The sequence below is a fragment of the Benincasa hispida genome, chromosome 1 (assembly GCF_009727055.1).
Source record: "Benincasa hispida cultivar B227 chromosome 1, ASM972705v1, whole genome shotgun sequence".
Taxonomy (NCBI): domain Eukaryota; kingdom Viridiplantae; phylum Streptophyta; class Magnoliopsida; order Cucurbitales; family Cucurbitaceae; genus Benincasa; species Benincasa hispida.
This window is the reverse complement of record NC_052349.1, coordinates 88,496,516-88,524,008: the sequence shown is the minus strand read 5'-3', so window position 1 is coordinate 88,524,008 and position 27,493 is coordinate 88,496,516. Positions and strand designations below refer to the sequence as shown.

Genomic DNA, 27,493 nt, shown 5'->3' with positions numbered 1-27,493 from the left:
AACTGATTTGACTCATTAATTTATGTCCTTCATTTCAAGAAAAAACTGAATGAGAATACTTTTTGAAATAATCTCAAAGCTCAAGGACTAAAATGAAATCTTCTAAGTTCAGTTGGTTAAAAAAAATCAAAATTTTGACCTACCCAGTATTTTGTGAAATTTAATCAATTTTTTATACCTAGACTTTCAAATATTTTATAAAATTTGCATCCATACCTATTTCAGTCATCATTAATAAAATAATAATGATAATTATTATTTAAAAAGAAGAAAAAAAAACCTGAAACTTGAACCTTGTTTTTTTATTACCTACACCTAAAAAGTGAAATTTCTAATACATGATACAAATACAAACATACACTACATTAATCTAGACTTATTGCAGTATAGCTAATAGGAGTCACAATAGCGAAAAGTTCCGTGAAATTCTTTGTTGGCCCAATTCTTCCATTCCAGAGCCCAGAGGAAAGTCCATGCGGCGAGGCATCGCTGATAACATCGCCTGTTGTCCCGTTGCTTTAGCCTAGGAGCCAACCTAGTTATTGCAATATCCCAAAGAAAGTAGGGGCAGCTAACTGTGTAGATAGAGACTCTTTCCTTTTGCGGGCATAAAAGACTTTGAGTTGAGATGCTACTACTTAGATCAGATGGTTAGCTTAGTAGATTCTTGTGGCTAACTATCCCTAGAACTACTAAACGCTACGAAACCTATAAAACTGCTTTACTAACCAGTGACTCTACTAGATAGATAGAGGAGAAAGAAGTCACTGTCCACCTTTACAAATCCAAACTTAACAAAAACTATTGGCCAACCACATTTAAAGCAACAAATTTTGTTCTGACTTCTGCGTGTAAGATGACTAATTGAAAGAAACACAGTGAAGTTCTCAATGAAACTCTACTGATGCACCTAACCCACTTGAACACAGGAGACGAAAGTGGATCCGTTATAGTGTCTAGATCTCTGCTTCTCAAACAAAAATTAAACAAGAAGTAGAAAAACAATCTTAAACATTGATTAAGATGTTGAAGAACAAATAAGGACCATAGGAACCACAGCAGCTTTGCTTTGGCAACCGATCACTCAAGAAGCAGGGAAGAACAGATTTAACCACTTAAACCAAACACACTAAGCAAGAAAGAATTTCATGATTTATCAACTGTCAAACCTGTTGTCATAAACCAAGATAAAGCCCATCACATACATGACCATGGTCTGTTAAGTCCATCAGCTAACTAGGCTTTAAAGAAAGAGCTTCCAACCAGGTAAGATGCTAGCTAAAGAATAATTACAAAAAGTATTCAAAATTGAAACCACACCAAGGACCAAACGTCACCACAATCCCTCTCCACACCTCTAAACACTTTGTTGTTCCTCTCCCCCCATATATCTCACAATAAAGCATACATCCTAGCAAACCATAAAGTCGTCTACCAGACATCTCTCTGGCAAGCTAACACTCGTGATCAAATTCATGAAAGAAACAATTTCACACGGACCTCGCAAACTAACAACTCCAAAGAAGGTGATCCACATTTTCCTCCGCCTTCCGACAAAAAAATACAGCTAAAAGGCCCCATAAAGCATAGACTTCTTTCTCAAAAACCTACCCGTGGGTTCTAAAAGCCAATCATTTGATGTAGATTCAATAATATGCTCGCTACCTAATAACCACTATATATAATTTAAAGCACTTCTTTCTCTCCACATCCAATGGTGAAAAATTGTCAGCCATGTTGTGACAGCCAGACCTAATAAATTCTTCTAATCAAAGTGTTTCTTCAAGAATTGGAGTTCACATCAATGTACAAAATCAAAAATCATATAAGCACAAAAGACAGCAAGGTAAAGGGCTTGACATTAATCATATGGGAAGTCCAAAGGAATCAATCATAAACTAATCAGTAACCACATAACAAAACACATAGGCCGCTAATCAATGAAAAAATTTTAGACATGAGAAACAAAATTTCAACCCAATTCTCTTCTTTTCAGCCTACACTACTTCATTTCCAAATCCAGTTCTATACTCCAGTGCCCTAATTGATATGGAATGTTTTAGGCAACAAGTTGGAGTGTTCTTATGCTGTCAATTTCTAAAGTCGATGCAGAAAACACTCGAACTTCAATCTTGGCTCTGTAAAATCAGAACATCCAACTAAGACAAATGTACGACACTCACACTATAGCGAGTCTTCAAGTTCTTTCATTTGCTCTTTCTTCTTCAGTTCGTTTTCGTATTGTTTTAACCTCTCTTTCATCTTCTCCTGCATCGGCCCCGAAAAGCAAATCAAAACAAAAATGCAAAGAAAAGAAATCCGCAATCATACCACACACAACCTTCAACTTTTTCTTTAGATCTCAAATTGAAGAGAAGTGGGCTTACCTTATAGCCCAGTTCAACGCGGTGCATTACATAGAAGCCAAGAACGCCGCCCACGATGGTGCCGGCGATGATCCGCATATAAGCCCATTTACGAGAACTGCCGATCATTTTCCCAAATTCACAGATCCCTTTCTTCTCAAATTGAACTGTAGAGACACGTGAGGTATGGGTATGGGTATGGATATGGTCATGGACCTCGTGATCCGCCAATCCGACTCCGCCTGATTTTGGTTTATTTATTTATTTATTTATTTTATTCTTCAATGTTCAAGGTGGAAATTGAACTTAGACCACATTTCCACTTGGAAAAACATAATAAATGAATGCTAATCTAAAAAGTAGGCCAAATTTGATTAAGTTTGACTTTGTTTATTTGTGTCCTATACCCATATTGTTGCATTTTGAAATAATGTCAATATCGTTACTGCTACCGTTATTGTTACTGCTACAGTATGAGAATTACGAATATGTCACATTTATTGTTACCATTATTGTTATCATTGTCATTTGACCCTAAAATGCAACAATAACAATAATAATAAATGTGACAGATTCATAATTTTAAGTAAAATGTGATAAAATACAATCCAATTATGTTTGCAATTGTAGCTCATTACGGTTGATCTATCAATGGAATCTTATTACGATTACATCCATTTTCATTATAGATTGGTAAACATCATCTTAATATAAGATTTACATATGTTATATATTAAAAAAAATAAAAAGTTTAATGTCAGTTCATGTTATTTTAGTTAATTATGATAAATTTAATTCAATTACAATTTTTTTTCTTCTTTTAAAAAAACCTACGTTGTCCAAATAAAGAGAAGCATGTCAATTAAAACAAACGAAAACTAAAAGAAAAAAAAAATAGTTTTAGACTTGCCTTGATGTTTTAAAATTTGATTAAGAATAGAAAGTTTTATTTAAAAAAATGAAAATCATTAAAAAGAAATTGGAAGAAAACAAACAAAAATGAGAGGTAGGCACACATGGGTTGCGACCAATCATGGAACCCAAAACTTAGGAGCTCCAAAATTAAAAGGTTGCTTAACCAAAAGAAATCCTTGGATGGTCGACATGCGTGCTTGTGGAAAAGTTGAGGTTGACCAAACTTTTTTTTTCATCAATTTCTCACCTCTTCATTTCTCTCCTCTTCAATAAAAACTCTTCTAATTCCTTTCTTAGGACTAAATTAAACATCAAACCTTTTAATTTTCTTTTTTATCTTCGAAATTCAATTGGGATTATTTATCCCTATAAAACCACCAAATTAGAATGACCTATTCTAAATAAATATATCACCATTATATAGTTTGCCACTCAAATGGAGAAGAATCAAACTTCGACGTATTAAAGCAACATCTAATTTGAATTCGAATTGAGTTGTCCAAAGTTAAGTGGCCAAACGAGTTATGATTTGGAAATAAGTAATGTAAATATAGACTAAAAAGAATAAAGAAATATGCCAAAAAGAATACAACTTAGTAGTGATAATTGGCATGTACTCATTTTCTTACCTTCCAAGAAAAAGATGATTTTTGCCAGAAAGGGAAAATGACTGGAAAGAGTCAATAAGTAGAAGTACCACCGGAGAATTTACCTAAAGTTGAGAGTCAAGATCAATAAGCATTGTCGGAGGAGTACTTTATTGGAGTTGAGATTCAAGAAGTAGTACTGTCGAAGAAGTCAATTGGAGATGTTATTCTAGCAAAGATAAGAACCACTACCACGAATGCCGGAGAATGCAAACCCTCCTAGAGTGCCCTATTATTGTGTATGCCCACACGAATATTGAAGACATCGTAGACATTGTGGATGTGTGCATCGACAGATAGTGTGAAAGGACATATTCGGTGCAATCCGTAGTGAGAGGTTCTCACTTATTTTCTTTGTGTTTCTTTAGATTCTTACATACCAGATTTTCAGAAGGGCAAAAGGTAACCTCTATACTTATTTGGATACTGCATCTAATTCCTCTAAACTACTTTTAAACTAACTTTTCTTCTAATATTAAGAACAGGCATCAGGTGTGACCTTTAGCATGTGTGGGTTGTGTCATCCCAGAGCCCCAAAATTTAGGGGCTCCAAATTGAAAAAGTTAACCAAAAAAAGAAAGAATATTTTTGTTTACTGGCATCCCAAAAATTTTGGGGCAAGTGTGTTCTAGAAACAAACAGAAATTGACCAAATTTTTCTCTCTTCATCAATTTCTCACCTCTTCATTTCTCTCTCCTTTTCAACCAACAAAAACTCTTTTCAATTCCTCATTTTATCAATTCATACTGCGAAATTAAACATCAAACCTTTTAAGTCTCTCCCTTATTATATTCAAAATTCAATTGTACTTAATTATTTCTAAAAAAACCCACATTATTATTGTTTGAACCAAAAAAATTAAAATAAATTAACACAAAATACATTACACTACTGATTACTTTTGTTGAAGCATCTTACTGTATAACAGTTCAATATATCCTAAGCTATATATAAAGAAAACCCTAAGTCAAAAGATCATTTAAATGTACGACACCTTGTCCCCAAATCTTTAAAAACGAAAATGATCTAAAGGCTAAACTTGGCACTCAAAGGGAAAAGAATCCAGCTTCGCCATTTTAAAGCAACAACTAGTTTGAATTTGAAAATTGATAGGTCCAAAGTTAAGTGGTCAAACTAGTTATGATTTGTAGAAAAGTAACTTAAATATAGACTAGAAGAAATAAGTAAATGGGCAAATATGTCAAAAAGAACTCAGCATTTGTTGACACGTACTCATGATTTTCATGATTTTCTTAAGGTCGGAAGTTCAAATCCACAACCCACTTTTTTCTACTGAACAGATAGAAAATATCAATACAACATAAGTACAAAACCAAGTATCCAACTGAAGCTTTGAATATTATGATCTATATCTGATTCACCTATAGTTTACAAAGAATACCAGTATGTATTTCAAATTCTCTATCTAAATGCAAATAAAAGAAACCTGGAGTCCACTTTTAGTTTCATTCAAGCAAAGTTCATATATGTTTTAAGGCAGTCCGCCAATTATTGTGCTTACTTTGATAGCTATTTTGCTGAAAGTCTGAAATCATCACTTATAGATGTAGTTATTGGCTATTGCTTTCTTCTGATGTTCTCGTGAAGGCAATTTCAGAAACTAACGGTAAATGATCGCTGCCCACCTTCTGTAAAAGGAGGATCAAATTTTGTTAGATTGCTATGAAGACTGGTAATGTGTAGAAAGGTCAAACATAAACGTGGCCATGTCAAAAAAGCAAATAATTAAGACTTGTTCCATTACCATTTTGTTTTTAACATGTTGTTTTCGAAAGATATTTTCAAGCATGTAAAAGGAAAAAATATATAAAGTGCCAATAAACATACTTGATAATTTTTTAAAACAGAAAACATAAAGTTAAAATCGCCACAAATAGGACTATTAACCTTTAACTACCTCGCATGGAAGGCCGCCTGTTTTCAGAAGAATATCAATGGGAACAGTATCAACAACCCTCGTAGGAATAAGACCATCAGAACACCTAAATAAAAGGCAACAAGGACTATGACATGAACAACAGCAGTAACATTACAAGTTAAAACTACTACTAAAAATTTTTCAACTACTAAGCACAGCGGCTTACCAAATATAATCCACAGTTCCAAGAAACTTGGAGTGGTATGAAGTAGCCAATGGTTCACCTGTGGGTCCCCGTGTTGTACTAGAACCCTGATTGACATATGAGTTTAAAAAGGAGATCCTAGTTTCAATATTTGAGGCAAGAAAACTGAATTAAACAACCAAGTCATAACAAATAAAATATTGTATCAAGAGGTTCCGACAGGATTTCATACTTTGAGTGTAGCATAGGAGCTGGTTAGCATAAAGGGATTTCTCACCACTTGGCAGTCAGCACTGCCTGTAGCAACTTTCACCTCTTCTTCAGTCCAGAATCCTTTTGTTTGACTAAAATGGAAGCCAAACCATACAAGTTAACTAAATAGACTCAAGTGAAACTAAAAAAATATTAGTATATAAACCTATGGCCTGTTTAGTAGATAACTCAGATTCTGTTTTATGATTTCAGATTTATCGAGTTCAGCGAATATGTATTTGATAGATAGTCTGAATTCTATTTTTGAAAAATATTTTTTTAATTCTGTGATTCAAAATGGTGCAAATTATGAAAACAATATTTTTGTATTTTCAGTGTATCTACATTTTGAATTTGATATTTTAAAAAGCAGAATTATATTAAAAAATGATTAACAAAAATAGTATTTCATCTTATAAACTCAATTATTTTTGTTAAATTATACAATTTTTTTAATATAAAACAAGTTCATAAATTAATCGATAATAGTTTATATTTAACCTAATATTTAGTGAATAACTATAATTAGTTTTATGGTTTATAAATATATTATCAAACACATTAGAAAAATTGTTTAAATTGAAATTTAAATTCTAAATCTACTATCAAACATATATCTGAAAACATGAAATACAAATTTGGTTTCATTGAATCTCTTGTTTCCAAATTTCTATTTCATACCCTTTAATCTTCTCTGCTGACAGTTGTATACCAGAAGGTAATTAAAAATGTGAGAATGAAGCCATATAAATCAAATATATTGTTCTGAATATTATGTACCTTTCCAAGGAGAAAAAAGGTCTGCACGATTTCTTTTTTACACCCAGAACTTCAGCAGGATGACATCCCGATTGGCCAGATAATTCTCCTCGGTCATAGGACATGAAATTTAGCTGTGAATAACATGCTTAATCAAACTACTGGATCCAACACTAAATCATATAATTTCTGGACGTAATACATTAATCTTATAAGTAATCACGGACTAAAAGGTGCACCTCGGATGATGATAAGAACTTGTATATTGCACTCTGTCAACAAGCAGTAAAGGGTTAAACCTTGGTGTTACAGATCAAAATTTGGGAAACTGAATGATACCTAACTATAAATAAAATTTCGGTATGAAACCTCAGGAGTACTATTGAAATCACCAGCAAGAACAAAAGGAAGATTGCTCCATTTCTCAGAAAGAATCTCTGCCCTTGACAGCAGATAACGAATCTGCAATTTAGTTTCAAAACAAGAAGAATAAGATAAACTTTCATTTGCTATCCATCATCAAAGAACATCTAAAAACTTGATGTGATTCAATATTGACGAACAAGCAAAAAACCATCAAGCAAAATTCATTTTCATAACTTCTACTAATACGCGAACTTCTCTGTTTTATTGAGGTTTGTCCTTCATATATTCCAAGTTCCATGTGATAGTTTTCGTTCCCTTTTTCTTCGGAAATAAAGACTACATACAATTTGGAATCACAAAAACAAAGTATGGATACACTAGAACGAATGATCTTAGCTTGAAGCCTTGAACGGATGTATTTAATATGTCTAGAAAAAATTGAATGAATATTCACATTTAAGAAATGTAGATATAGTTTTTGTTTTGTTAGGGACTTACTTGACCTAATTTGACGTCCCCCCTGCTTGGGTTGTAAAGCACATGGATGTTACCAATCAGTAATCTTCTTGATTTAGCTTTGGACATCTGCCTGCATATAGAAATGTTATGTTTGGAAGTTGGTCTTACAAAATTTTTAATTTGAAAATGTCAGGCATAAGAAAACTGGAAAACATGCTACCTCGGGTTTCATTAACGAGCTTTCTGATAAAATCTAGAGCCGTAGATAAAGAAAACCAAATGAATTAAAGTTTCTTTAATAAATAATAGTTCATAACATCAAAATCATCACAAATGACATCATTATGAAAACTCAATCAGTGATTTTCTTGATTTAGCTTTGGACATCTGCCTGCAGAGAGAAAAGTTATGTTTGGAAGCTGATCTCAAATTTTTAGGTGAATATTATAAAAAAACTGGAATGCATGCTACTTCAACTGTTGAAGATCCCACATTGGAGAGATGGAAGAACCTCACAAACTTTAAAATATACATGAGTTACTCTTCCTTGTCAATTGGTTTTAAGGTGTAACCCAAATAAACTATTAGAATTAAATTTTCTTTAATCAATAATATTTCATGACAAACCGATACTTGAGGATAACTTCAGAATCATCACCAATGACATCATTACGACAACTCATGTATATGGTTAGATGATAATAATAAATGTCTACCTCTAGCACAGAAAGTTGAGCAACATTGTCGCGAAGATTGAACATCTTGAATTTGATGCTCTCTTCATCTATCAGTCGAAACCTTACCGAGTGAATAATGGATGTTAGATCATTTACATAAGCCTATAAAGTAGTATACTAAAGATGTTGCATATTATATATATCATAAAAGCCATATCCTCACTTGTCAGCTTTCCAGAATATAGCACATCCATCAATAGCATCACCGGTGCGTCTCTGCCATTTCAAATTATTCTTCGGCATCATATACAATAAGTTGCAAAAGTATGGACCCACTAATTGTAAAAAATAAATAATTGAACAGACTACTAGATGATGATCCACTAAGTAAATCAACTGTATTGGAAGTTAAAATTACTTGAATTAAGTCAAATTTTCTGGAAGATGGAAAGGATTAACTGATTAACTCAATCAAATATGAAAGGTCCGCAAGTCAAATGCCATAGTTGTAAACTTCAGAATTACAAATTAAGAGGAAAAAAACTCTTGGCTGAATGTTTTTTCTCCCTATTTTGGCTGATTAAATCCAACGTTTAAGTAAATATTTGATGTACACGTAGAGTTTTGTAAGTTACAAGTTCACAAGATGAAGCAAAGTGTAAACATTAATGATGTGGATAACACATTATTTCCTCACCTAATCATTCTAGTGGATGGAACCCATCAAATTAAAAAATGAACACTAACCGTGTATGACCCAACGTAACCTGCTTTCTCCATGATTTCTGAAACATCAAAATACTTGTCCACTTCCTACCGGCATTTGACAAACAAAGTACCACTTTTTAGCTTTCGTTACAGTAATCTGTAAGAGCCAAATAGAGAGACAGAAAGAAGAACAAGTTCACCTGCAAGCAGATTATATCGGGGTTCCAGATAAGAAGTTCCTCGCATATAACTCTCTTACGATGGTTCCATTTCAGGTATGGTGAAGGAACGTTGGGATATAAACCTCTGTGTTTCCATGCATTCCTTTCCGCCAGTATGTTGTATGATACCACTCTAAATTTTTCTGGAACATCAAATTTCATTAAACAAATTGTTTGCATGCAACATTTGAAATACAATCTCTTTTCATATAAATAGCATTCCGTAATACAATTGATCAGGTGCCAGTTCCATGAAAAGCTATAGCCTATTTGTGGTTCTACCGTATTTTGTTCATTAATTACCATATTGAATTTCCAGAATCTATATTGCATTATTCACAAAGGATGACCTCTATACTTATTTCAGGTTACTACAGTTCAGTCCCTCAGAACCTCCTCCCTCAATCCTTCTAAATCTTTTCATTTCTACTTGACAAACTTTTCTTCTGATATTACTCTAAGCGCACATTAATAATGTGCTTATTTTTGGACTATGTTTATCAAGAAGAAATTACAAAAGACTGTAGTTATACAAAATAAAAGGAGATTCTAGCCGATAAGAATAGATCCCTGAAATCTCCACATTTGACAAGCATAACGCAATTCTTATCAACTTGAAAATAAAAGTTTTCATAATTGGGAGCATGGAAAACCTACAAAATGAACTTGAAATAAAGTGTCCACATTTGTAATGCCACCCCTGAAAACAATTGTTCTCTCCGTCTGAACTCTGAACCCATTATCCCAAATAATAACTCTCTTTGAAACGAAAACCTGAGAACTCCACCTATATCACTCAAGCAGTAAGATATGCTAATTCTATAGCATGTGACATCCCAAAATCTACCTTTTGTGTTTTCAATAATTTTTTATGTTAATACCAGCGATTAGTATAACTGTAATGCTGGTTGTTACTTCACTAACATAACTTATACAATCACTGGAAACAGAATAAAGGTAATGAGTTCATTGAAACGCATGAAGAGGATGCGAGAGCGCCAGTAAGATCGTACTCATATGATAAACATGGAGATAGTGATCAATTCCCGTTCAGGAAGCTAAAAAGTTATTCCAGGAATGAAACATTCAAAGTAATAAGAAAGAAACTTAGTCGGTGTTACTCGACTGTCAATCCCGCGCAACTTGCGAAATACCAAATAGAATCGTGTTTTAAGAATTTCGATAGTTTGAATTGCTGTACCTTCAGAAGCGGAAGGTTGATCCGCCTCAATCCAGTGGCGCAGAATTTGAACACCTTCGTTCAATTGTATTCGGCTGGAGGGGTTGTACCATCGACGGGTGTAAGAGCTACTAGTTGATTTCGGTAATGACCACGTAGATGAAGCATCGGCATCGTTGGAGCAGCAAAAGAAGGATTTGCAGAAATAAGAGTGGTGGTGCAAGAACGGGCCGCAGCTGAAGAAGGCAGTGGCCATGGATGCGCGCCACAGCCACAACAACGGAATATTTGGATGGATAACTCTTTATTATGGTTGTAGCAGTTATCTTTTTGCAATTAGCTCCCTCATATAAGTCAATGCTCCAATATTTCCTTTCAATTCAATGTACACTAATCTCTATATATCCTATTCAATCGAAAAATATATATTAAATAATAATCTTTTCAAAGATATTTTATCATGTGACAGCTTATAAATTTGCATTAAATAGATACAAAATAAGAGTTTAACTCTTGACACATTCAAGTATTGTTTATAATAAAATATGATCTATTAAAATATTTTTAATAATTTTTTAAAATTTAAATTAGTTAATTTATGCACAACTCAACTATTTTTTTTTTAATTTAAGAATGTGTGAAATAAGAGATTTAAACCTCTAACTTATTGAATTATGCTCATGACAATTTTCAAACTTTGATGATTCGCTTTCCCAAACACTTGCTGAATGATTATTCCACCTGCATCAAATTACTACAAGGCTAGCAGATTCTTTATTTGCAAGTACTAAAATTAAAATCTTGTTTACAATTATAAAGTTGTACCAACAAAAGCTGAAGATAATTATAAAACTCTAAAAAAAAATTAAAACATAACATATTATCTTCCTTTTTTTTTTTTTCAATTGTGTTTAGCCCCTTGCTATTTAGTACAACAGAGGAGGATTCAAATTTCGCATGATCAGTTTTAACCTTCACAGTTGAGTGCAATATGATTTAGGTTAAGAAAGTTGATAAAAGTAGCAAAAATGTTAACATTTATAAAAAAACTATAATTCTATTAAATAAAATATTGCTCAACTCAATTGTATTGGCATAACCTCCATATCTAGAGGTCGAATGTTCAATTCCCTGCCTCATAGTTATACTTTAAAAAAAATAGACCATTATCCTGTACGAAAGGCAATAAGACATGCTAAAAAATTGACCTTTGGCCAACGTTAGATTACCTAAAATAATTAACACAAACGTGGTTTACTTGTTAGATATTAAATTTGCCAGCAATCAATTTTTAAAGAGCTCACACCCCATTAAAGTTGTATCTCATGAAGGAAATAACATAACCCCTTAGTCGATCCATATCGATGTAACTCAAGTTTACATTTTTTTAGAGCAAACATCTTCAATTGATATAATGAAATATTAAGAAATGGAGGGATAAAGATAACCCACCACGCAACATAATATCAAATAATTCTTGCCATTCACATTCTCACTCACTCGACACCCAAATGCAAAATGTAATGCAGCAGTTCTTCGCAACATCATTTTTACCATTTTCTAAGGTGAATGGCTTGTGTCACATAGTTGAAGACAATGTTGCACTACCATCTAGTGGCTGCCTTAATGGTCAGAAGTTTAAATATACAAATTAAACAGCAAACTAATGGGGGCAGCACATTCACATATAATGTAAAAGATGGCAGTAAATTTAAACCTAACTACTAGTATAACAGGGAACCGATGGAGTTTTATCCTGCATTGCAGATGCTAAAAGCAGCTAAACAGAACACATGCAACTGGGGTTGCACAGTAATTTCTAGAGTTGCCTACGGAAACTAGAATTTAACAATCTGTTATCCTGGGGACGAAGCTTACATCCAGAACGAGCGTCCAACAACCTGGAAGCATAAAGAAACGTACGGATATTGGATATAATGAAACACATGCTAGTTTGAAACTTTGAACTAAACAGCTCAATCATCATTCTTCCATGGAACAGAAAATCAACCTTTCATAATTTATCATTTCAAAGAACGATGTCTACCATCTACGGGCATTTTCTTTGAATATAGGAAGCTCCATGTTCTTCGTACCTGTTAATTGCACATAATTGAAGTGACTATTATGATAACAGGCACAAGTTTAATACCTTTTTTTTAACTACTTCAAAGTGAATGTGAATTTATGCAATTTTTTTTTAATAAATTTCCAAGGGCCCGAGGCAAAAATTTGAGCCTTACTCAGATTTCGAGAACCACATTTGCTGAAAAGAACCAAGAGAGGCCAATATACTTCCTCCTATCCAGACACTGCATTAAATTTTTTCACCAGAACTCAGACAAATAACATAGCAGGAAAGTAAAATATGAAGAATATTATGGGACACAAGTATCATGGTGCCAACCGCACATATAGAAAAGCATAAGAGTAGTTTCAAATATACCCAACCGAGGACATAAAAAACATTATGCATAGAATATTTTACCCTGTAGCTGCCCCAATGGACAGGTAGACAGGTAAACAGTTAGCGTTGTAAATAGAATATGAAGAATATTCCAAGTGCGCAGGTATATACAAATTGCACATCGATGCCTTAGATGAGGAAGTCAGCATTTGACTGCCTTCCACAGATATCTGAAAAGGAAAAAGTTACAGGCCTACATACTAACTAGCCTTCACCCGTGGCATACCGATTGTAAAAGCTGGAAAACTCCAATTGTTATTATCATATTTTGCACAATTTTTCCTTGAAGAGTTGTTACAACTATTATGTTCAATCATCATAGGTATGGCACAGGAAATCAAAGACGCAGCATACACAAAAGGTTGACTACTATTCCGGTGGAATGATCATACCTGAATCTTCTTTCAGTTGCATTTCCACTCGCCAATACTTTAACCCTAGCAGCTTGAGGAGACTCCTACAAATTCGGGAAAAACTTGGTCAGTGATTTTGTACCAAATCTATGCCCCTCTCCTTGCCATTCAAGCACATGGGAATTTCTACTCATTAATTGATATACCTCTAACAAATCTTTCTCAAGACGTTCTTTGAGCTGTTGCATTGATGCCGTTCCACCAGCAAGCTGGATGAGGTAGAAAAAGAAATCAAGTTTCAAGAGGAAGAGCAAATGTTTCCAATAAAAACACTAATTATGATAACAAATATGCAAAAAAAAAAAAAAAAAAAAAAGTTGAAACGTTAGAGGAAGGCTGCCGAAAATGAGCAGTCCCGTTTGCCACATTTGACATGTTTCTAATGCATAAGCCATACCAAGTGAGATGATCTGATTTTATACTTTTCTGGTCATTTTATATAGAAAACAAACAAAAAGAGAAACTAAAAAACGTGTAGCATTTTCGACAATTAGATGTCTCAAGAAATGAAATTAAAAATAATAATAATAAAAAGAGAGAGAGAAATAAAACTAGAGCACCAAACTATACCAGTATACTGCTAAACAGTTCTCTGCGAATATCCACATCACATTTATTTATACTTTCAATTACCTGCACAGTTAAAAAAACGTAGTTAGAAATTAGAATTGTCTTCTTGACTAAAGATGCATTATTTTACTTAATTAGGATAAAGAAAAAAAAAACCATAACAAAAATGAGCAGAACCAAAGAAAAATGAAAGGATTAAGAACGTGGAAATAATTATCAAATAAAGTGAGATCATGGAAGTACACGTACAAGTGTAGACGTGAGAATAAAACCAGGAAAACTGAAGAACCAAACCAATGGAACTGGTTTGATCCAACTTTTACGCTATATTTGGTTCTTCAATTTCCAGAAGTGTGATGGTGAGAATTAAGAATTCTAGATTTAGTTTGGTTTATGGCTTATAAAGAATCAAACCAATAACATTTATTCTTATTTATTTCTTTTATTTAAAATAGCCTCAATTAGCACAAGTACGTTATGTTGTTGAGAATGTTGGAAATTCTATTGTAGTTGAGATTTTGGTTGCTTTTATAAAGAAACAAAATTCCAAACGCCTTGTCAGGGAAAGAAAAAATAATAATGTTACCAAATATCTGGTTCAGATCCCTTAAAATTTGGTTGCTTATTAGAAATTTAGACTCAAAATAGGCGATGGAAAACCCACCCAATAAACTCAGAATCAAGAAAACCAAACTGATCAATTTAATTAAACTAGTCTTTACTTTTCAATAATGCCTGGTTCATAAATATAGCAAACCAGCCACCACAATTCAATTATTGGATTAAGTCTAAAATTAAACCAACCTATGCAAATATACAACCATAAGTAAAAAACATGACTCGACTCAATTTGTACTTGTGGTAGGACATAATTGATGTTCTAGAAATTGAAATAGGAGGACCAAAAATATAAAGGTGGCTATCAAAAAATGGATTATGGTAGTAAAAACACAAATATACCATATGTGGCAATCCCTGAACCGAGCGAGCTGTCTCAGTGAAACTCTCCATCCCAGGTATAGTCTAGTAATAATAACATGAGAGAGGGTGAGAGAGCAAGAGAACCAAAAATATTACACAGCTATTCATTAATCTAAGGATCAAGATGACTGATGACTCAAAAAAGGCCTTGGTTCAGATAATGTAAGTCAGATAGTTTATAAGCTATACACCTATTCAACATGCATAGAAAATTATGAGATGAGACAAATCAAATAAAATAGAGTAATAATAAAGAGCATCATATAGGGTCATATAGAATCGTCATTAATTAGCTTACACCAATCGATCAATATTTCTCAATTTCTGCACACAATAATAATAAGTTTTGTGGTCACACAATATACTAAATGATGTTTCGGAAAATTTGTTGCTCTAAGCTCATAAAAAACGTGTGTGCAGGATGGCCTACATTCTACATTAAACCAACATTCCATCCTGATCAAGATATAGAATTAAGTCACTCACCTGTACTAACGAAGGGTTAAACAGAACATCAGGAATCTTGAATCTATCAGCCCCAATTTCAATTGTCCTGTTTCAAGCATGAAGGAGAACAAAAGTAAATGTAAAAATGATGATTTGAAGAACAAAAAGAAAAAAAATATACTGACACTAGGAGAAGTTGATAGCTAAGAAACAAAAGTTCGCAATGCAGGAAAAGGGGAAAACACAAGTTAAGATAATAAAGCATCAATCTATGCTTGAAAATATAATAATCCAAAACTCTAACAAATGACTTACTAGCCCATGAAAAGTTCTGTTTCTTTTAAAAAAGAAAAAAAGAAAAAAAAGAAATGAAAGAAAAAAGACTTACTGGCCATCAGGAAGTTCATATGGAGTCATTGGGATATTTGAATACGCACTTTCTGCATAAATATAAACATAATACTCACACCAATTAGCACACAACATTCAGAAGCCTATGAAATAATTATGATGCAAGAATGGTAAGCTGAAACTTAATATAACATATCCTCTCATGCTCAGAAGATTAAACTAGAATACTGCTTTAAAGTGAAAGAAGACTAACAATATATGAAAGCTTAAAAGTAAGATAAAGAACAATAAGAAAGACATGAGATGCTCATGCTTCACGTCAAAGATAAATTAATGGACCAAGACAATAAATTCTAGTAACTAAAGATAGTTAGGAAGGGCAAACCATCATAAGGAGTATCTGGTGCTCGGCATACGCATTCCTTAATATCACTAGCAATAACCCTCTGTCATCATAGAGTATTCGACTCAAAAATTGAGCTAGCATGCATGATAAACGGGATTATTTATGATCAATAAAATACCTGTGAGTATAGTTTGTAACTTTCAGTTGTATTTGGAAAATCAAGCTCCACTGTCTACAACAGAGACAAATGAAATGTCAAAGAGATAATACCAACAATTTGAAATAGTAAATAATAAACTGGAGTATACTACCTGCGATATACTACAACTAGAAGCGCCATAATCTAAAGATCTCTATCATTTTATAACATGCATAGTTCAAAGGTAATACCTGAAATTCTCCTGGTCGTATTTCCTTTCTCTTGAAGGAGTATCTTGGCATTATCTGCGAGCAAAATGGAAGGTACATTTCAGCAGTTACAAAAAGAATTGCCATGTAAAACAAAATAGGGATATAGAATCAGAGTTACTGTCAACAGTACCTTGATACCTTTGCTCTCCAAACTTTTTAACAAACAATCAGTAAGAAATTCTCCACCGACAGGGGAAGATACAACAGCCTGACATAAAAACATAAATCTGAAACATTAATCCTTTGATTATTCCATATTTTCATAGCTAGAGCATAAGACACATAAATAAATAATAAAATTTAACCAAGATTATGCAAGTCATTTTATCCACTTCAAATTACCTTTTGTAGAACATAGCCATCATGTACCGGGGCAACAGTTGTTGATCCACCACCACTGCATGTATCAATCATTTAAAACCCAATTGCTCAAAAAAGTCACTTGCAGCCAGAAAACTTTCCCACACTAACGTTATCATATAGAAGAACTCATACTCAATGTTTTTGGATATCAAATTACAAATCGACTTAATTTCTATTACGAAGTTTTGAATGTGCCATTTGTTTCAATTACCTTGAAAACTGAATATATATGATATATTGTTAAAAAAAAAACAAATGGTTCTTTAACTGTTTGTTTTAAAAACAAATTCCAGAATCAAATTGATTATGACAGATAACTTGACTATACACTGAACTAATTCTTTCTAAGTTCTTGAGGGGAGATATATAAAAATGTACAGCAAATAATTGAATTGACATAAGAAACTCAAGTACTAAGAATAAAATAACAAAAAAAATGGATTAAGTACAACATGTAAAAACACCATGAATTCGGTAATTTTAATGATATTAATAAAATTCTGAAGAAATCAGATCACTGAAGTCCTCTTTATGCAAGCAACTAATAATACTCTGCCTTGGCCCTCCAAGCTTCAAGAAAACAATATGCAGTGGCCAAATCAGAAAAGGAATAAGTATATCTAGTATAGGATCATCTGATACCTGTCAACAACAAGTGATGTGGCACGACCTGATGCAAATGACGTGAGAACCTAGCGTCCAAATTTCATTGAATGACTTTAAAGAATCAGAGAGTGATCAATCTATGAGGACATGGACAACAGAGGAACAAAGAAAGAACGGTCTGAGGGGAAGCATCAAGAAAAATGGAGTAAATAGAGAAACATACAGCATTTTTTGCCAAAAACAATGCAGGAACTTTGTACTTCTCGAACATAATCTCAGCAGTCCTAGCAGAAAAAGTTTTATTAATTGATGCAACTCAGTATAAATCCTGAAAGGAACAGAAAAAGGAGCTCGTGAGTGACATTACCTTTCTCTCTGGTGTTGTGAATTAGAAGACGGTTCCGCAAGTAGCATGGGATGTTCTTGAGGATCAATAAGTAGACATTCTCTGAAAGGATACAAAAAAATCATAAAAGTTACTATAAAGTCCATGTAAATTCTAAAAGTTGTACATTTCATAAGAACGGCTCTTGAAGTAAGCAGATTTTAACTTCTTGCACTAGATCTAAAAAATGTTTTCTCCATGGATTTGTAACAAGGATTAATACAAAGGAATCCAAGATTAATCATGAGTAAAGGGTCAGAATGAGCAATTGTCTATGTTCACTTCTCTCTTTCTCCATCTAGGTCCTGCGTCTACTTTCATCTCTAACATAGTTTTTCTTGAGGCAGTGAGGGATGAGTGAGTGCCCCTTCCAGTAATCTATGAGTAAGACTGAGTGTACTAAATTTTCTGTTGGTCCAATAACAACTACAGTGGAAAGAGGACTAAGTTAACTGAGTATAGAAAGGACAATTACTTCTCATTTTCTCTTCAACCCATTTCCCAGGTTTAGATTTACAACAGCTTCAAGTAACAAACATTTAGAGAGGCATTGTGTGATGGAAATCTTCTAAACGAATGGCAAGGGGAAATAGAATATAATAGATCCAGTAAAAATGTGAAGTAGTTTCTTGGAGTTGATTGATGACTCTCCCTGGAAGAGGCTTCAAATTCTTCCCAGTAAAATATTTAAGGGTTAAAACAGAATTGGTGGAAGGTTTCCCAAGTTGTGAGGCTACTAATAGAGGCAGTAATGAGGCCACGCCCGTGGATGAAGGTAGCAATGGACCACTTCGATGAGAAGGAGGTTGTCAATTGGGAAATCTTTAAAGTGATAACTAGGACGTCTCTCATCGCTGACTGATTTAAAATCCTAATACCCTTGCAAGAGGTTGGAAGCCCTTCGTTTCTTTCAACCCCCTTCTGTTGGAGAAACCTCTCTCCTACAAACAAGAAACTTTTTCATTGAGAATTTCAGAAGGTACGTGAAAAGAAACAAAAAATGGAGGGATAGAGTAATCCACTCGACCAAAGGGAGACCACAAAGGGACTCTCCAGCTAGCGTCGATCACAAAAGGGGAATAATTTCAATTGCCAATCATGTTAAGAAAGGGAACACTATGAAGCCATAATAAATTTGGCCAGATCAATGAATGTCCAAAACTTCCTACCCATATTCTTGAAATTTTCATATTACTTTCCGTCCATAATTTTCACAATCCCAACATAATATTTTCACACAGTGCCTTTCATCTAAATATGAAAAAGTGGCCACACACACACACCAAACCAAAAATAAATAATAATAATTCCAAAAACTCTCTAGCGGATGTGACTTACATCACTAAACATAACACAAAAACTCTTCCAACCATCAAGAAACAAAATTGCAATGGACAAAGAGGAGCATAACAAGACTTCCAAAATAAATCATACTTTGTGAGACATGATGCAAATAATAACATTGATGCTATCCATTTACAAATTCCTGATATTTGTTATATCTTTAAATTATTTCAAAAAGAATTTACAAATGCTATTCATTTACAAATTCCTAAGTTTTTGCCTTGATTAAATGAACACACTGACAAACCTAGATTAAAAAAGAATAACACGTGAGCAAGATAAGTAGACATTCATTTATTCCACAGGAGCAAGACAAATGACATATATACTTCATAGCATTTCAAGACTTGAAAATAAAGGGTATTACTACAATTCTGTCAATTACCTGAAAGCATGATCCCATATGCTGTCGACCATATCCCAATCAACAACAACTCCATCCTTTATAGGCGAGAGTACCTAACAAATAGCAAAATTGATATTTTTTTAGAAAATATAGAATATGTCCAGAGAACTCCAAATAAGCACCTACGACAGAAAACAAAACTTACTTCCATATTATCGCGGCGGAAACCTAATGCTTGAGAACCGACATATAGTTTACGTTTTCCCTTGCCTTTATCAGAATCAAGAGTTTTAGCATTACTTTTAGATTCTCCAGCAGATCCAGAGTTCTTTTCAGTACTTGTAGTGTCATCAACATCCATTTCATCAGTACATCCAACAACCTTAACAAACAAATGTAAAGGGCTAAGACAGATACTGTTTGATGCCTTTCATCACTACCGCAGCAATTGTAGCCTACGACAGGCATCATATAAACTGATTATATATTCTAGTTTATGTAGAAATATAGGTGCCATGCTCACCATCTCTCACATGATCACTATATAGGCCAGAACCATTTGTCAGACATCATTTCCTTTCCAATAGAATCATTTTACAACATTCCCTCTCAAGTTCAGTTCAGTTCAGTTCATGTCAAGTAAAAGTAGGGAGGAAAAAATACAAAAAAAAAAAAAAAAAAAAATCATGAACTTTACTATTACAGCAACCAGGAATAGAATAATTCACAATTATAACAGATACCAACTTCAAATCCTCGTTGTTACACCATCAACAGAATTGCACTGCTATCAGGCCTCCCAAACAAAGGAAGATCCTAACACAAGACTCTGAAAACATGATGAAATTTTCAACACATAAGAAACCAAATTTCGCATTGCTTAATCAAAACTCTCAATCGCCAAAATTGGAGACGTAGGACTAAATTCTAGACCTCTCAACGTTTATTTACAGAACCTACAAGACTTCAGGAACTACTACAAAAAAGTTAATGGCGTCTTCAATACCAGAACTAAGATATTGAAACTGGAAAGTGGTAAAGCACTTCACGTTTTCACTCGACACATAAACTGGGCGCGGCAAATCAATGCAGCTAGCAATTCCTAAAAGAACATCCAAATGCTCAAAAACCTGAACGTTCTGAGCGCTTCAACAAATATATCTCACTCTGACACGACAATGGACACTCGAACAATTGACAAAATCGAGACCTCGAGAGTGTAGCCATAATAAGCGTGAGTAGTGAATATACACAGAACATGTCAAATGCAGGGAATGCTTACAGAGGGGAAAACAGCCTTGGGAGCATCTTCTCCAGCATAACCAGCTTTGCAAGTGTGAGAACCCAGATCAATAACTATAGCGGATACCTCATCTGTAGAAAAACAAACAATTTAAGGGAATTAACGCAGACATAATTCGTGGATAAACGCGGGACCATGCGTATATTTGAAGAGCGCAGGAAATTCGGTACACTCACCACCACCATACATGGCTAAAGGATTCAGTGGATGAATGAGAGTGATATTTAGGGTTTTTGAGTCTTTCCCTAAAACCCAAGTCTAGGCTTTGGGAATACAGGACAGACTTCCGATTCCGTGCTAGATAGAAGCAGAACAGCGAGATTTGAACCTCAAACCCGCGAAGTTTATTGATTCGCCAAGTGATCAGCGGGCAATCGGTGAAGTACAGTGGTCGGAATCTCCCTTCTCCGTTTCGGACGATGAAGGCCCAATCTTTCGCCCAACAGAATTCAACGACGGCCCACTACTAGTTTTTTCACCTTCTCCCTTCTCAGTAGACATTAGTTCTAATTGCATAAATAGAATTCAAATTCAAATTAATAGAATATATAGTAGAAGGGTAAAATAATTACATATATAGATCGAAAAATAGTAAAAAACTAAAAAACCCATGCTTAGCCACCATTTTGCTTGTTTCTTCCCAATTTTCTCAAATTAAAAACTATCACTGATGGCGGCTATCAGCTACTATATCGCTAATAGATTTTATCAATTGTTATCGCTGATAGTTTTTATCAATTGCTATCGATGATAGTTGCTATCAGCGATAGCTTTCAATTTGAGAAAAATTAATACAATCTTCAAATATTAGCTTTTAATTTGCTATCAATTATCAGTAGCTATTATTGATTCACTTTCATCAATTGGAATCAACCTTGAAATATTAATGCTCAAGGCTATCAGTGACTATCAATGATAGATTTATAAATAGTGATCAACTTTTAAAAAAGACCAACAACTTTGATTACCACAGTAGCTATGACTAATAATCTTTTATCGTGGCTATCACTGATGGCAGCTATCAGTCGCTACCACTGATAGACTTTCATCAATTATAATCAACCTTGAAATATTAACACTTAAGGCTATCAATGATAGAATTCTATGGCTGGTTATCACCTTTGAAAGAAACTCGATATATAGATATCACCTAAGTTATATCCCCGATATCACTAACATCACTATATAGTGATAACTTCTTTCACCGATAACATCATTGATAAGATGCTATCAATGATCTCACTGATATCATGCTATCAGTGATAGTTCTCTACCATCGATAACATGCTATCAGTGGTAGCTTCTATTACCGATAATGTGCTATTGGGTAGCTTTTATAACCGATAACGTGTTATTAGATAGCTTCTATCATCAATGACATGCTATTAGTATTATCTTATATCACTGGTAACATGCTATCGGTAGTAGTTTCTATTAATCATAGCCACTGAACACCTTTTTGCCCCTTTCTTGTCCTTCCCAAACATTTATGAGTCCCTTTTCTTTTCGATGATAGCTTCTATCACTGATGAATATGCTATTCGTGATAACTTCTAGGCATTTCTATTACATTTTAGTTCGAGATTCAACTTTATTAATTAAATTCACTAAGTTGGCTATCAAGGATAGATTTTTATAAGTGGCTATTAACTATAAAAATATAATCAAAGATTAAGCTATCAATGATAGAAAATATTAGTGACTATCACCGATAGACTTTCATTTACTATTTATATTTATTATTTGTTATAATAATCAAACTTGATAATTGGCTTATTGGTGTTAAGTCACTTATGAATTGAGTACTGTCAAGTATTGGGTACGAAACTCAGTCTCATAATTCTTGTGAAAAAAAAAAAAGAAGAAGAAGAAAATTCAAATAAAGGAAAGAAAAATTTTAAAAAGAAGAGAAAAAGAAGAAGCAAAAACTGAAGAAAGGAAATAAAATAAAAAGACAAAAAAATAGTTGGATTATAATAGTTTGTTTGAATGGTAGATTATTTTAGTGTTATATAGTATGTGTTTGAGGTGTAAACTATTTAAATTTGAGAATGAAATAGTAAACATAGTAGTAAAAAAATAAAAGATGGTGAATGTAAAATAGTAAACAATGTAGCAAATAGATTTTTGAAATAGTGTTAACAGTAACTAATTGGGAACAGCAAAATAGTATTTAGGTTATTATAATCTTATGATAGTCTTTGTCTCAAACGCCCCCTAAGAATTAGACATATTTTTTTTTAAAAAAAAAAAAAGACGTGTAATTCAATTTTATCTCTTTAAGGGTTGTTTGAGGTGTAATCTTAGGATAGTCTTTGCCTCGAATGCCCCCTATGGAGTTTACATGTCTATGCAATTCATATATCTCTAGAGTTCATATGTGTAGAGTTATTTGGTTTGAGTTCTTCTATATTTGAAGTGCAAAGTTGAATTCTTATGTCTAAGGTATATGGTGCAGTTTTTATAACTCTAAATAATTTGTTTTTATCATTTCTATGTTTGTTTTGAAATTATTATATTCAATAATTCTGACATCTATGTTTGGATATAATAATGGGTTACAATTTTTTCTTTTAATTTTAAAAAAACTTTCTTTCTTTCTTTCGTTTTTTTTTTTTTTTTTTGGTATTGAACAACAATTAATCCACTACATTTCTTATAGAATTATGGTTCAATAAAATGAGAAACCAAAGAGAAATCAAAAGTTTTCATTTCTAATTTTTCTCCATAAACTCATCATCATCTTCATTTTTTTTTTCTTCTTTGTGTTGTTGTTCTATATTTTTACTCCATCATGATATTTTTTTTAATTGAATCTTTCTTATTATCTTAGTAGCCAATTGAATATCACCACATTTCTTCAACAATTTCACTTTCAATTCCTCCAAATTTGGAGGATCATCAGGAAACAGATATTCAGTTTTCACTAATTATTTTTATAAAATATTTCAGGAAAAAATCTCCATTTTATAGTTTTTTTTAATTATATGTTACATACTTTTCCAAATGTTCTTAACATTCCTTTTGAATTTAATTAAATAAAAATATATTTACTAATTTATTTCTATGTATGGATATTGCAATTAATGTAGAAAAATTACTATTACTAAAACATAATATAAACATGTAATATAGCATGCTTCAGGGAAAAAGATTAGAACCATTCGTACCTTTATAGATTTCCAAGTTTCATGAACAATCCTTCTTAAGTTCTAACGAACGGCTCCTCCAACGATCTTGATCAAAAACGATTTCTTGAACAATCTCAAACACTACCACGAGTAACCTCGTTATTCTACAGGATTTCAATAGAGGGATGGGTGGTATCCAACTATTGGGAGAGTGAGAGGAGAAAAATGTTTTGGAGAATAGAGAGGATTCTCTTTATGGCTTAGAAGAGAGGTCTTTATATAGAGAAGAGTCAAGCTCTTTTTCTAATCATTTTCTTATTTCCCTTTTCTATAATCAATCAATTAATTAATACTAATTTAATTTAATTTGCACATTAATTAAATAACTATTTGTATATGAAATCCAATTATATATATATAATTATCATAAACATCGTATGTATACGACAATACCTCTTTATTTTAATTCTTTGTGAATCTAGTTCTCTTAAATTAATTGATTGAATCTTATTCAAATATTACTTTCTAGTTTAATTTGAATTATAGATCATATCCAGAATCAATTATATATTAATCACATTAATATATGGTTTCCTTAAATTAATTTGAACAATTCAAATCACCCATCTTAAATATTCTCTAGTGAGCTAACAAGGGGACCTGGTGAACCGGTAGAACAGAAGCTCCAACGATATGAGATTAATTGGCTAAATTCATTAACCAAGTTAATCAATATTTGTTAACTCTAGGTACACTCTACTAAAAACTTACAACTGCACTATTCTCACTACAAACATATTTTTGTGTTCATGAAAATAGACCAATAACAGCAAGTTAGTCTTTCACGAGTGTTCGTAACTCAAACTGGGTCAAATTACCATTTTACTCTTGGGTTACCTTTGACTCTTTAAGTGTCAGTGCTCCTCTAATGAACAACTTGTTTATGATCCAACCAATAAACAGAAACCCTTTCGGGCGAATGAGAAGGTAGGGCCCTTTGTTCAAGTCCCGGAGACACCATTTAAGGGAACACTCATCTATTTACTTTAAAAATGAGAATGAGTGAATTATATCTTGTATTATTATGTTTCCAGCTCCCCATTTAATCTTACCCCCAAAATGGTAGGCATATTGGGTCAGCGAACTGGCCACCCTCACCCATACAATCAAAGGAAAATCCCTCGTGAACAGAAGTTCATAATATACTCAAAATTAAGACTAAGTTGCCTAGGTCATCCTATAGGAACCTAAATAGTTAATGGTGTTACATCTAGTGGTTACTATTTCGTGGTCCAGTCTTATATAAACTCATTGCATAGGATACCTCCACTTGTCAACTACACAAACGTGTTGGGTCATTGCATTTGGATCAAATACAAAGTGAGTCGTATCCATAGTATTACTAGGACAAGGTATCCAACCTTATCCTTATACTATAGACCCTTCAAGTTGTATCTTGAACATTGATCTTTGTATGTCTCCATATATAGTTCAAGACTCATAAAGCAGCCATGGATGTTAGTTTATCGGATTTAGAGTTATTAAGACAAAAGTAGACAAACAACACAAACAATAATATTTATTGAATTAACATATATGACTCTTTATTAATGACTGTCAATTAATAACATTTACTATCTACGAGTTTTGGGCATAAAACCCAACACCTACAACATATTTTAACAGTCATCAATCATATAATAGCCGGAAACAGTTATCAAAATCGAAGATGATTTTCGCTAGAGTTTGTAGTCGGAGGTGGTTGTCGGAGTCTGAAGTTGGTCGTATGAAAATGGTATTAGAGTTGGTCGTTGGAAATTGTCGTTGGAGGTGATTTTCGAAACCTAAAGTTGGTAACACGAAGGTGATCGTCGAAGTTATTTTTTTTCTCGGAGTTTAAATCAAAGGTGGTTGTCGGAGCACAAAGTTGGTCGCATGAAGGTGGTACCGGAGTTGGTTTTTGGAGTTCTTCGTTGTTGGAGGTTGTCGAAGCCCGAAGTTGGTCGTCGTAGTTGCTCCTCGAAAGTGGTCATCAAAGTTGATCGTTGAAGGTGATTTTCGTTGGAGTTTGTAGTTGGAGATGATTGTCGATGTAAACCCTTGGACTTATTTTACTAGTTAATAATATTTAAACTCTCCTAATTGCGTGTTTAAGCTTTTGTAAGTATGTGTCTAAGGTGTTTGTATTAATCATAACATAGAAAGGCCTAGCATGTATGTATGTAAGGTTTAAATGAGGAAATATTCTAAGTGTTAATGATGATAGCATTGCTTATAATGTTGTGGAAATATGATGAACATATAGGCTTTGTTAAGGGGAAAGAAAATTTCTAAATATTAAAAATATGATTCTCGGGTACTTTAAAAGGCAGTAAAATATCCTGAGTATGGAAGGATTAAGTTCTCGGGTGAATAAGGAAGCATTAAAACTTAAAGGGAAAACAAAGATGTCATTCGATGAAATCATGCTAGTTCATGAGAACAACTCTTCCAAATGACATGTGGTCAAGTGTTTGAGGAAGAAAAGGAATTATGTCTAATAATGGTCGTGAGGTTTTAAGAAGGTCATGAAGGAAGTTAAGTTAAGGGCTGAATAAGACAGTGGCGGAAGCATGACAAAGTGGTATGCAATCAGTTTCTTATTACCATGTAACTAGAATAACAGTCAAGTACAAAGTAGGTTAAGGAAATGGATAAGGGCCTGTTATTCACACAAGGCTTACTAAGGATGTCCAAGGTGAGACGGCATGACAATGGCCAAGTTATGCGATAAAGTAATGAAGGAGCCTAAGTGATTGCAAGTCTCATGCAATGAAGATAAGTTGAGGATTTCAGCCTTAATAATTTGCTAATGGGCTAAGTGGCAACCTTAGAAGGGGTTAACTAAGGATTAATGGTCAGGTGACACTTATTAAGCAAACTTACCATGCAAGCCTAAGTATAAATATGCTTAGCAAAGAATAAGATTGTTTTGCCAAATTTTTTTACGCCCAAGAGAAGTGTGAGTGCATGTTGAGGCATTGAAGTTGTTTGAAGAAATTCTGAGCAAGTTTAAAGAGATGTGAGAACTTTTTCCAGCTGAACCAAAAGGTTTTGATGCTCAAATTATAAGGTAAGAGAGCTAACTTTTTTTTAACAAGATTTATTAAAAGGAGATCTAGTTGATAAATGGCTGGAAATAGAATTAATGTTATGGATGAATAAGCAAGCAACTGCTTACGAAGAGTAAGAAAGCAGGCTTGTCAAGGTGTGTGACGATGCACATAGGTGTGAAGTAAGGCTCGCGAGGGTTGTTTGATGCACAGGCACAGAAGGGTGTGTCTTTGTGACCATAAAGCACCCATAGAGAGGGTAGATAGTCTCTAGTCATGAAAGAGGTAAAATGGCTAAGTAT

General features: G+C 33.4%; 3 protein-coding genes across 7 annotated transcripts; all 3 read right to left on the bottom strand.

Moving 5' to 3' along the window:
- Window positions 1–1,826: 1,826 nt before the first annotated feature.
- On the bottom strand, window positions 1,827–2,615 carry LOC120073547. The gene is made up of 2 exons (XM_039026381.1): window positions 2,388–2,615; window positions 1,827–2,268 (listed from the first exon to the last, which is right to left on the bottom strand). The coding sequence occupies exons 1-2, from the start codon at window positions 2,493–2,495 to the stop codon at window positions 2,185–2,187; spliced, it is 192 nt and encodes a 63-aa protein (XP_038882309.1). The 5' UTR covers window positions 2,496–2,615; the 3' UTR covers window positions 1,827–2,184.
- Window positions 2,616–5,130: 2,515 nt separating this feature from the next.
- Window positions 5,131–10,992, bottom strand: LOC120070357 (carbon catabolite repressor protein 4 homolog 3). Of its 5 annotated transcripts, none has more exons than XM_039022295.1 (13): window positions 10,657–10,990; window positions 9,435–9,598; window positions 9,274–9,339; window positions 8,750–8,802; window positions 8,566–8,647; window positions 7,889–7,975; window positions 7,394–7,486; window positions 7,264–7,296; window positions 7,046–7,158; window positions 6,246–6,357; window positions 6,035–6,120; window positions 5,838–5,932; window positions 5,131–5,578 (listed from the first exon to the last, which is right to left on the bottom strand). In XM_039022295.1, the coding sequence occupies exons 1-13, from the start codon at window positions 10,889–10,891 to the stop codon at window positions 5,544–5,546; spliced, it is 1,254 nt and encodes a 417-aa protein (XP_038878223.1). In that variant the 5' UTR covers window positions 10,892–10,990; the 3' UTR covers window positions 5,131–5,543. The 5 variants fall into 5 exon arrangements, 4 of the variants coding, with proteins under 4 accessions (XP_038878223.1, XP_038878224.1, XP_038878222.1 ...); XM_039022296.1 differs by having other exon boundaries at window positions 5,169–5,578; window positions 5,848–5,932; window positions 6,291–6,357; window positions 10,657–10,989; XM_039022294.1 differs by having other exon boundaries at window positions 5,169–5,578; window positions 5,848–5,932; window positions 10,657–10,988.
- Window positions 10,993–12,147: 1,155 nt separating this feature from the next.
- Window positions 12,148–21,466, bottom strand: LOC120068749 (actin-related protein 4). Its single transcript, XM_039020429.1, has 21 exons — window positions 21,145–21,466; window positions 20,948–21,039; window positions 19,871–20,047; window positions 19,705–19,778; window positions 17,958–18,038; window positions 17,814–17,874; window positions 17,627–17,676; window positions 16,964–17,018; window positions 16,752–16,829; window positions 16,601–16,654; window positions 16,389–16,442; window positions 16,250–16,310; window positions 15,902–15,953; window positions 15,553–15,619; window positions 15,046–15,108; window positions 14,086–14,148; window positions 13,662–13,724; window positions 13,495–13,559; window positions 12,879–12,947; window positions 12,647–12,731; window positions 12,148–12,536 (listed from the first exon to the last, which is right to left on the bottom strand). The coding sequence occupies exons 1-20, from the start codon at window positions 21,155–21,157 to the stop codon at window positions 12,686–12,688; spliced, it is 1,338 nt and encodes a 445-aa protein (XP_038876357.1). The 5' UTR covers window positions 21,158–21,466; the 3' UTR covers window positions 12,148–12,536; window positions 12,647–12,685.
- Between the last annotated feature and the right edge of the window lie 6,027 nt (window positions 21,467–27,493).